The sequence below is a fragment of the Eublepharis macularius genome, chromosome 10, assembly GCF_028583425.1.
Source record: "Eublepharis macularius isolate TG4126 chromosome 10, MPM_Emac_v1.0, whole genome shotgun sequence".
Lineage (NCBI taxonomy): Eukaryota > Metazoa > Chordata > Lepidosauria > Squamata > Eublepharidae > Eublepharis > Eublepharis macularius.
Genome location: NC_072799.1, coordinates 2,281,094 through 2,292,943, shown reverse-complemented (window position 1 = coordinate 2,292,943; position 11,850 = coordinate 2,281,094). Strand labels below are relative to the sequence as shown.

General features: G+C 44.6%; 1 protein-coding gene across 2 annotated transcripts in view; it reads left to right on the top strand.

Annotated features, from left to right (window-relative positions):
* Positions 1–705: 705 nt before the first annotated feature.
* The window catches only part of LOC129336695 (zinc finger protein 638-like), an 89,633-nt gene continuing 78,488 nt past the window's right edge, over positions 706–11,850 (top strand). Inside the window, exon 1 of one of the 2 annotated variants that reach the window (XM_054989983.1) lies at positions 706–902. In XM_054989983.1, coding sequence (XP_054845958.1) covers positions 820–902 — 83 coding nt within the window. In that variant the 5' untranslated portion in view covers positions 706–819. The remainder of the gene's footprint in view (positions 903–11,850) is intronic. The other variant, XM_054989984.1, reaches the window with a different exon arrangement.

The following is an 11,850-nucleotide window of genomic DNA, read 5'->3' as shown; positions in this document are numbered from 1 at the left end:
AGCTGGCTGGCTGTCTTCCACAAATATCGCTCTCTTGATCCGGATGCTCCAACTTGTCGGACGATATTGCACAGTGAAAGAGAGCTACAAGAGGCAAATCTTGTGATTGGCTAGAAAATTCTTTGCACTTTTCTGCAAAGCACTTGGGTGACCAAGTGAGAAGAGAAAAGAAAATCCCTTTCTGGAAACAGCAGTAATGAAGACACACACACAAACAGGCAGGCACGGTTCCTCTCCAGGCCAAGCAAGCAGGGTGAGGCCGTGACCAGGTCTCTCTCAGATCCCTCAGCCACACAGCTAAGAAAACAAACCTGACACTCTGTGAGCCCGAGCTGCTGCCCCTCCTCTCTCTCCCCCAGCCCCTCCTTCTCCCCGCCAACCAGACATGAGTGACAGGCCTTGGTGCTTTAGGGTGGTACATTCCAGGGAGAGTTAATGAGACTCCTTCAGCATTAGGCACAGAACCGCGGGCAGCTCCTTGGATGAAGAGGGCCGGTTGTCCTTTCCCTCGCCTGACCTGTCTCACTTTTGCTCAGGACGAATGTGGGGCTGTTCTCTTCCTTTTTAGAAAGGAGATGCTAAACCTCTGTCAAAGTCCTGGCAGGCAGGGACCTTTCACTAGAAGAGGAGGGAAAAATCACTGTTCCCTTTGCCTTCCTTGGAAAGCAGACCTTCAAGTCCTCTTCCAGGTGAGGTTTCTCACTCCCGCTGACGGAGGAGCAAACATCTTCCGCTGTTTCTGTGGTGTGTTGTTAACCTCAAGAAGTCCTCGGAAGAAGTATTTCTGCCAAGATGCCCAGCAGCCTATAGGACGGGAAAATGCAAGACGGTAAGAAAAAATCAGGCCGCCAAGCACGGAGTGTGGAACCAGCTATTCGGTCACCTCTAGATCCCCTGAGACGGTAAGTCAATGCTGTAGTGAGAGACTGAAGTAGAAGGGACCCAAATGTGCATATCGCTAGCACAGAGATGGCCTCCCTTGCTTGTTGGCTGGTGTCACACAAATGGTGCCCCTTTGCCCTTACCCAGATTTTTCAGAGCAAAAGGAGGAGACAGACAAGTGCTTCTTTTCAATGATTATATTGAATATTGCAATATTGGGTACAGCTTCAATAAAGAGCTACGTGTACCAAAGAACATAAAGATTACAAGCAGTTTTAAAGACATTTTTCTAGTACAAAAGGAACAACCTGCTGAACAATTTGCAGTTGGTCCTTTACATACATTTGATCTCTATAGTTATTTTGATTGGCTACTACTCAGTTCTCTAACTAGTTTCATGATCAATGTAACCTTTTCATTCCCCTTATTTGGTCACGATCCTAGTGCTGACTCTGAATTTCTCACTTCTTGCTGACTTCCAAACCTTAGAATCAAGAGTTACGGATTCAGTGAATGTGCTCTTCTTCTTGTATCTTTTCCTCTCTTCTCATGCGACAGTAGCTCAAAGAACGTGGCCTTATCTTAAGTTTCCTAAGCAACTGAGAAAAGAGAAACATTTTCGGCGTTGGTTATGTTCTGTTTCTCTCTGAAAAACAGCTTTCAGCAAAAGTTGAACAATATGTGAAAAAAAAGAGAAGGGGGGTTGCAACAAGGCGCTTTGCACTATTAATTCATTCTAAGAATATATGTGTATATGAAAGTATGAAATTCTATGAAACCCTTATAAGAAAAAGAATATTAAACTTAACTCTACCCCGACAGTCTATCCCACCCACTGACAGACCTGGGCCGTTTCCACAAGGCTCCCCGCTGCTCGTAACAACCTGGAATATCGCGAAAAAAACGCAGAAGATCGCGTTTTATCACGCTAGATTTGCGCGACATCATGTGGCATCGCACAAATCTTGCGCGAGAAAACATGATCTTCCGCGTTTTTTCCGCGATATTCCGGATTGTTACGAGCAGCAGGGAGCCATGTAAAAACGGCCCTGGAAAGGACTTCAGGGGTTGTCTAATTTGACTGGGTTACCTGGATGTTAACTTTACAGGACAAAGATCTAGCACAGGCCCAGGGGAGACAGTTTGATCTATTGCCAAAGTATAATTTGGTGAAGGAACTGGGTGTTTTGGTTTGGTTTGCTTGCTGTGATGTCAGTGAACCTCAAACTGTGGCTCAAGACCTGAAAGCAGGTCATGGTTCTCTGGCAGTTGAGTCATGAAGCCAGGAGAGAGGAGATGAAAAAGGGTGCGCTTGAGGCAGAGGCTGGTGGAAAAGTTAGGCATAATGTAGGAAATGGCTATGCAATACCTGTGTTGCTCAATGATGCTATCTGTCTGGAAATACAAAACATGGAAAATAAAATGTAAACCTGTGGAGTGCTAAGAGCCAAGCTACAAGTGATGCCTTACCCAGGTTGGACACTTGTCAGCTTCCCTCAAGTTTTGATGGGAAATGTAGGTGTCCTGGTTTTACAGCTGCAATGGAGAGCCAAGCTGTAAAACTAGGACGCCTACATTTCCCATCAAAGCTTGAGGGAAGCTGACAAGTGTCCAACCTGTGTCAGGCGTCACTTGTAGCTTGACTCTAAGTGAGCTGAGATTCTGACATTTTAAGTTGGCAAGGAGGAAGTTTGCTTGGAGTTACTTTGCAACTGAATCCTGAAAATGATAGGAGGCTTAGAACGAAGTCTCACTTACAGAAAGTTTGAGAAATAAGGTGTTCCGGAAACTGAGCTGTGACAGGTAGGGTCTTGCATTCAGGCCAGCAAACTACTGCTTTTCAAGAGTGTTGTGTTGAATCCCATGCCTGCCTACTTGGGAGTAAGCCTCGTTGAACTCTGTTGCTTCGGCTTCGAAATCAACCCACTTAATTTTTATCCAGCATTTTTGTATGATGCCTGAGGCAGCTCATGCTGCTCACCACAATTAAAACACATATTGGTAAAATTTAGAAGCACAGTCATTGAGTAAAACTAATACAAAATGAAGTAACAAGCACGCAGGATTATTAGCATCATAAAAAGAGCAGTAAAATCCAAAAGTAGAGTATTGAATTCCGTACAACAAAAACAGGAATAGAAAGAGACTAGCAGAGACCCACAAGACATGTGTGTATGGAGGGGGGATCCCATCCTTTTATTCTACTTCTGCAGCATCTCCTGGCAGGCTTAACCCTCCCCCTCCCCCTGCCTTCTTTTGCTTCTCCTGCCTCCCACCAGCCCCCTCCCTTCTTTTCCACCCCTGCCTCCTTCTCTGCCCCCATTACCTCCTGGCAGGCTTAACCCTCCCCCTCCCCCCGCCTTCTTTTGCTTCTCCTGCCTCCCACCAGCCCACTCCCTTCTTTTCCACCCCTGCCTCCTTCTCTGCCCCCATTACCTCCTGCTGCTGGCTTATTTGGTGGTGGCACCTCGTTCACACTCCCCACTGCCACCTCCTGCTTGCGCTGCTCCTTCTTCAGTCACTGTCATGCCTGCCTGCTTGCTTGTTCCTGGCATTGCCGCCTCCTCCTGCCTGGCTCACCAAGTGGTGCTGTTGCCTCTCTCGCTGCCAGAGGGCTAGAGGTGCATGCCTGCATCAGTCTGACTTCCCCACTGCTGGTGGTCCTTTCTGATGACATCCCCGGCATGCACCTGGCTGCCAAGGGCTGGGCTGCAATGTGCCTTGCACTCTTTAGCCCAGAACTCGCAAGTCGCAACCCACTCAGGCCGCCAACAGAGTGGTAGGAGGAGCCTGGCTGTGCAGGATAGTGGCCAGACCACTGGGTCCAGCTTCAGTTCTGACCAGTGACACTCCCACTTAAAGTCTCTCTACACAACACATCTGACACATGAAGAACATATCTCAGGAGATGCAATGTTAGCCGGGAAGGGTAGTTTTAAAAGACAGAGTTGGCAGCAGGGCAAAGGCTTTGCTATACACTGGAGCTGTGTGAAGGGGCTGTGAAATGCCAGAAGGGAAACTTCAGCCCGTTATAACCTCACCAGGTCCAATCCTGGCTCTGGAAGGTAGCTCCAGTCCATTTCCTTTCTTCGCTGCCCTCTGGTTGCCACCCGACACAGTTTTAGACTGGAGAGGTGAAATTGACAGAGCCTTGGGGAAGCAAAGATGAAATTGACAATACGCGCCAAGGCATTTCCTGTAGAGAGACTCTTAGCCAAGGACTGTGTGGATCATGAAAAACTATGGAGAGGCTACTGTCAGGACAGAATATGAAGAAACAGAACAGTTCCTAATTGGCAAGCGTGTCAGACAAGGATGCATATTGGCCGTTTTCACACTGCTTACCCGATTGTGCAAAACTCCTGGAAGAACGCGCCTTCCTGGCACAATTTCCCGTGATAACTGGAGTTATGACGGGAAATCGCGCCAGGAAGGTGCATCGTTCCAGGAGTTTTGCACGATCGGTAAGCAGTGTGAAAACGGCCACAATCTCCCTACCTGTTCAACCTCTATGCAGAGGATATCATAAGGAAAGCTGGATTAGATCTAGAAGAAGGTAGAGTGAAAACTGGTGGAAGGAACATTAACAGTTTGAGATATGGAGATGACACCACATTACCGGCAGAAAATAGTGAAGACTTGAAACGACTACTGAGGAAGGTTAAAGGAGAAAGCACCAAAGCAGGATGACAGCTGAACATCAAGAAGACAAAAGTAATGACCACTGTGGAATTACACAATTTTAAAGTTGTGCAAGTCTGTTAATGACAGGACGTTTTGGAGGTCTTTCATCATTGGGTCGCCAGTGGTCGGAGATGACTTTTTTTTTTCCAAATTTTTTTTATTGGATTAGATTATAATATTATTCAAAACATGCATTACCCCCTTATAGATCTTTTTCTAACCCCCTCCCTTTCCTCCCCCCTTTTTGTTGACTTCCAACAGTTTTCCAACCCTAAGTCTATCTTATTATTTAATTACGTAATATCTCATATATCCTATTATACACACATTTAATACTCTTTTCTCTAAGCTTATTTAATCTCTACTAAAAATACTCTATAATATAAATTTCCCTTTGGATGCCTCAATTAAACCACATATCCTACATAAAATAATACTGGCATAATAATATATATTAGCAATCAAGATATTAAAAGATATAACATTGTATTCATTTTACTTTCCAATCACCTATGTTCTTTGCTTTCCACCATCATCCTAACTCTAATATTAGCTTAGACTCTAATACACTATTACTCATCCATCTTTTACTATTTTTGTTCTAGGCTTCTTTTAAATCTATAAGGTAATTGTTATATTCAAATATCTCTTACATACACTTTACTTAAACTATATATTGTAAATAATATCTAACTATCTTAATCTTATATATCCATAGTGAAACATCCATTATTTAGTACTCTATAATTTTTGATTTTATCATAACTCCATTAATTTAGCTTAGATTTTTATAATTAAATTCCCCCCTCGGTAAAGTCACTTCTCTCTTCTTCTGTTACATTTCAATAATTCTCGAACTGCCACAGTTCTCCTTTCACGTCCCATTTTTTTTCTAAATATTGTTTCAATTTCTCCCAGTCTGCATTATACTGTCCTGGATCAAGATCTTTTAAGTTTTCTGGTCATTTTATCCATCTCAGCCATGTACAATTTATACATCCAATCTTCTATAGTTGGTATTTCTTGTACTTTCCACTTCTGCGCATACAAGAGTCTGTGGTCGGAGATGACTTGATGGCACATAACACACACCCTGTGAGAAAAGAATCCTAAGTCTCCATTCAGCCCTGGGGGGCGGGGAGATCATTGTTCTGAATTGGTGAATGGAGTTCAGCAACCTCACCTTACACTCTCCCCTTGAAGTTTCTCTGTTTAAGGACAGCCACTTTTAGGTCAGCAATGCCTTTAGGTCAGTATGTCTTGGAAGATTAAAATGTTCTCCCACTGGTTTTGTAAGTGTTGTGATTAATAAGCATGTAAAGGTAGGCTAGAACGCTTCTCTTTGACATGTGGAGAGACTTTCCTCTCTAGGGAGGCACATTCAGCCAGCCACCGCCTGCAGTCTGAAGTGACTTAGCCCAGGCACAGGTTGGCCACAACACTGGCTCTTTGGCGAAGGTAGATGCTAAACCTGATTCAGTAGGGGGAAATCATCCAAGTGCACGTGAGGTTTGGATCGTAGACAGCTAGGCTGATTTTTGTCCTGTGCCGGCTGCTGATTCCCTAATATCCCTTTTCTACAAGATGAGATGATGGTCACTGGCTCGATACACAATACAGCTAGCATCATTCCAGGTAGTGACATAATATCTTGTATGAGTATTTGGCCACAAGTGTGGAATGCGAAAAATATTAATCCGCATTGCAAGTTTTCTAAAGGAAGCTGTAGAGGACAGTGCTTTGAAAGGAGAACCATAGACACCCAGATAGCTAGACTGTCTCGAAAGGAGAACCATAGACACCCAGATAGCTAGACTGTCTCAAAAGGAGAACCATAGACACCCAGATAGCTAGACTGTCTCGAAAGGAGAACCACAGACACCCAGATAGCTAGACTGTCTCAAAAGGAGAACCATAGACACCTAGATAGCTAGACTGTCTCAAAAGGAGAACCATAGACACCCAGATAGCTAGACTGTCTCGAAAGGAGAACAATAGACACCCAGATAGCTAGACTGTCTCCATTCTATCAAATAGTATGGGTACTATGGACAGCTTATACTGAAAGACTCATTCCCTGGGAGCAGAATGCCACAGGCCAAAAGGATCATGCAAAACCATTGGGGAATTGTTGACATGGATTCCTAAGGTGGCAAGCGACCAGCTCAACATACTGAACGCATGTGGTAATTTTTTAAAGGATCAAATATGTCGTATGAAAACAGAACCATCCCCACGATGGTTGTATCAGCTACACTATTCATTTATTTAGATATTTATAACTTGCTTTTCTCCCTCATGTGGACTCATCTTACAGCATCATTTCTCCCTCCTCCATTTTATCCTTGGAATAGCCCTGTTATTCCAAGGATAAAATGGAGAAGAGCAAGATCCGGGTCCAGTGGCACCTTAAAGACTAACTAAATTTCCGGGATAGGTGCTTTTGAGAATCAGAGCTCCCTTTGTCAGATAGGAGTGGGGAAAGGAAGGAGTCCTTATAATCCAGGCAGAGGGGTAGAGTTATGCTTGCATTATAAGTTCTCCTTCCTTTTCCCACTTTTTTACATCTGACAAAGGGAGCTCTGATTCTCAAAAGCTCCTGTCCTGGAAATCCAGTCGGTCTTTAAGGTGCCACTGGACCCAAATCTTGCTCTTCTACTGCAGACTAACACAGCTAGCCATCTGTGACTACCCCAGGAGGTAGGTTAGTCTGAAAGACAGTGACTAGCCCAGAAGGTCCTAGAGGGAGCATCTTTGGCAGAGTGGGGGTTCACACCTGGGCCTCCCAGATTCTAGTCTGACACTCTAGCCACTATGCAACATTGTCTAGACCTTAGATGGCTTTAAATGAGAGACAGATGCACTCCTGGAGGAGAAGAGGTTTCTCAGTGGAGATGTGCTTACTAGCCAGGACACAGAGAAGGACTGGTGCCTCCCTGCTCTGCATGGTTAGAAGAGGCTGTCGGACTAGATGGGCTCTTAGGCTGATCTGGCTGGCAGACTTGGCCAACCTGAAAAATCAGCAGTGGCTGAACATAGCCTAACTCAAACAGGACACAGTATCTTATTCCAGGGCACTAAAATACTGGACATCCAACTACTTTGTCAGATTGCATGGGGAAGCCATTGAAATTCACAAGCATAAGCACAATTTCAACAGGAAAGAAGAGAGCCTCAGAATGAAGAGGGCATGGTTTCCAGGCCTTAAAAGCACCAGACTAACAAGATACTCTAAATCTTACAATAGCCCTGCAGATAAGATTAGCATATCAACCTCCAATCCATATGCAAAAGAACCTCCTCAGGATACAGTGAAGCTTCCCCCCATTAGCATTCCACACTCCTGGAAACTCTTACAGGATGACTCAGCCCAAACCCACCTTCCTGAGTAGATATAAATTACCTGCCAACATCTTCTCCACACTGTGACACTGAGAGATCTCTGTCTTTCGGTTCTACACCTCTGACGATGCCAGTCACAGCTGCTGGCGAAATGTCAGGACCTACATTGCCAAGACCACGGCCATACAGCCCAGAAAATCTACAACTAAAAATCCTTTGTTACAATGTAACACACAAAATATGGCAAACAGGTCTGTATCAGCTGGTGAGAACAGTAATACATGTCCATATATATACAAAGTGCAAAGTGCTACAAACTTTTTTTAATAAGGTGCCTGTTCCAGCATTAAAGTGACCGTGCCTTCCTATGAATATGAAGTTCAATTACATTCAGTCAATATGGTATCTCGTACAATCCAAATTGAGAATAAATAATACATTCAAAAGTCCATGGTAGGTTCAAGATTCATAATTCAGTAAACACATTTCGTGTAACCGCAGACCTGCTGCGGTTTGCCTTCTTTTGTCTGTTGCATTGTAACAAAGGATTGTTTATTGGAACTTGAATTGTTTTCACTGTATCTTTAAGATTTGTTTAGTAAGCAAGCCACAGCTTTCTGGGTTTTTGCTGGATCTGGAAAGGGAGCAGTCTTAGCACTGGGGCTTGCTAAGGTCCAGCGTCTCACATTTCACCTGAAGAACTGTAGCTGTACCACTTGCCATGAGCCACAGGACAGAGGGAGGAGGCAGAAAGTATATCCCACGAGGACTTGCCACCATCCCTTGTGCTTTTTGTCTGCAGTGGCAGCGGAAGCACTCGGGGACAATATGCAGTCTATGGCCAGGAGCGGCTTCTTGCAGTAGTGATTCTGTCATCTGCCTCTCTCATACTTTGAATTGCCCCATCCTCCAGCTGCAGCTTGGGCTGAGGACCCCCCCCCCATTGCCCCATTGGACTTTAGGTTGGTAGCTGCTTTTGGGGGGCAGCTTGGCCAATAGACATCAAGTTTTTTCTGTGATTCTTCAAGGAAGGCTTTGAGGTCTGGGTGAAGCCAGGGACCAGTGTCTGTTGGAGTCCATTGTTGCTGATGTCTTGATTTATGTGCATTATGGATTTGATTTTGAAGCTTGTCCAGCCCTGTAGAACAGGAGAAAAGCAGCATACAAATATTTTTAAAAAACCAACCAACATTCCAAAGCTTTTTGTTAGAGATTGACCTTGCAAGGTTGACTTGAGAATGCAAAACGTTTCCAAGGGGGAGCGAAGTACAACTGTGAAAGGGAGGTCACTGTATGGCCTAAGCAGAGTCATGGCGGAGAAAATGTTTTTCATGCTTGGACAGAGTTCGGTGCCCCGCAGAGTCCTTGACCTACTAGTGGAGATGCCTGGGGCTGAGGCCGCAGAGAGGATGGGAGGAGCCAGACGCCTGCAGACATTAGCTAAAGGACAGCTGGTGAAATCTAGTTAGCAACATTGATTGAATGCGAGGAAGCGCCTCCATGCCTGGCAAGGATCTTGATGAATCCAGGTCAGGTGGTGAAAGCTGCCAGAGGCCGAAGGGAGGAAGCAGAGCCGGGAACTTGAGCAAACACAGTTGACTCCTTGTGCCCTTCCATGCATCCACAACACATACTTAACCAAGTGCAGCTTTAGTAGTTTCCCTTGCATTCCCTGCTCATTAAGAGTCTGGGGCTTGGCAGCACGGAATTGAAGCAGGTAACCCTGTCAGTAGGATCCCCGTGCTGGCAGCGGTCAATGGGCATTCTGAAATGTTATTTGCTTCAGTATTACCTGGCGATATGGGGCTGTGCGTCTCATGTCTGCGAGTGGGGACAAGTTCCCAAAATGATGCGAGGAGCCAGAAGCCTGCAGACGTTAGGTAAAGGACAGCTGGTGAAATCTAGTTAGTGCGACAAGTTCCAGGGCCAACACCATGACTGGGCCAAGTTCCCTTTCTCTGAAACAGGCACGTGGAGTGGATTAACCACAACTGGAGGTGAGGGGATGACCAGTACCCCAGAACAACAATCAAAATATGACTAACCACAATTAGATCTGTCTGTCTGTCTGTTGTATGCAACTGGTACTTCGAATGTCCCTTTAGCCAATCATAATAAGAGACAAACGCGGAGTCCTGCGGATGAAGCAATCTATAACCATTTATTAAATGATGGAGGAACGATGGTTACACAAAGAGTAAAAGGTCCCCCTGCGCCCAACGCTCATCAAAGTTACAATAGCAGTACAAAGCAATTAATGCCTTTTGGTTAATTATAATATTTGTTATTTTGTTGGCTCAAAGAGTACAGTGGCTCCCATTGGCTCAAGTGGGCGACCACCTCTCATGATACAAGTGTCTAAGGGTATTCTGATTGGAAGAAACAACTTAGGTCAACAGCATAGTTACAGCATTACCCGATTGCAATTTCTTATCTTATCTGTCCTTGGTTTCATCTCTGGAAGGAACATCTTCCTTCCGTACTCACCCATCTCTTTCATAGGCTTCTCATTCATGCCCATTCCTTTGGTCTATGTAGCATTTAGTGAAGGTACCCCGATGTCGCTTCTGGCAACCTTGGGGGCTTCAAGCGGAGAATATTTCTCTGGGTTCCGTGGGAGAGAAATGCTCTCCTCCCCTGGAATGTGCTTATAGTTACATTCAATCCCCTTCTCCTCTTTGTGGTTTTCTCTCTCAGCCTTGAGAGATGTTGCTAATCTTAATGAGCGTTCATTGCAACATTCTGCATGGACAGTTTCACAAAGGAGTTTCTCTATCAAGCAAGAAACAGGTGTCAGAAATCAGAGGTGCTCATTAAACTTATTAAGCACAATCTACCTGATAGCAAGCTTCACAGTACTTTGATCTTACATTTCACAGCGATTTACATGTGTAACATACATTCTGCTTTGGTCTTTTGTTTCACGTTTCATGCAAGTTGCATTACAAATACTACATTAGCTCCTGAGAATAGTAAAAGTGCATAACAGTGATAGAAGGCACATAAGGTTACATAAAATCTCTTTCATTAAATCCATTCCCCACATATCTGTCTGTCTGTCTGTGTCATTTATATTCTGCCTTTCTCACTGAGACTCAAGGCAGATAGTGTAAGATTATTACAATCAGTGGCAAGGACAAGGGCAGACATTTTCATACAGTGTCGAGAACATTTTGTAGTTGTCAGTATAGCTCAAACCATGTGTATAAAGTGACAAAGTGACACAGATGGCTTGAGCTATATTGAAACTAAAAATTTGGTAATTCAGTTGTGGTTAGTCATATTTTGATTGTTGTTTTGGGGTAGTGGTCATCCCCTCACCTCCAGCTGTGGTTAATCCACTCCTTGTACCTCTATTGGTACTGGAGGAGCCTTTCCTTTATCTTCTTTCTGAAACAGGCACATGGCATTTGGCCATGTGTGCCGTCCTTGGATCCCACACATTTATGGAAGATTCACCTTCAATTAGTCTGTTTGAGGTTAAGGTGCCAGAAGGACAGAGACCGTGCATCACTTGAAATACCAAGAAGATTTTCTTCCAGCAGAAGTGTTTGTAGGCCAAAGCCTTTCTTCAGCTGCCCCTGACTCCTTTTTGGTTTTGTTGCAAGTTGCAACAGACTAGACAGCAGTCCTTTCCCCCCACAGTAAAGCTAACACCAGTTAAACTCTCACATTCAAAAATACAGAAAGACATTTGTTTTAGACCCTCACCTTGAAGGCAAATTACCCATTCAGGGGCCATTAATCTTCCTCTCCCAAATGTTCGAATTGCCAATGTGTGTGTGTGTGTGTGTGTAGTGCCCTCAAGTCATAGCTGGCTTATGGCGACCCCTGGCAGGGTTTTTATGGCAAGAGTATAGCAAAGACTTTGCCTGCCGCCAGCTCCGTCTTTAAACTACCCTTCCCTGCTAACACTGCATCTCCCGACATGTGTTTTTTACA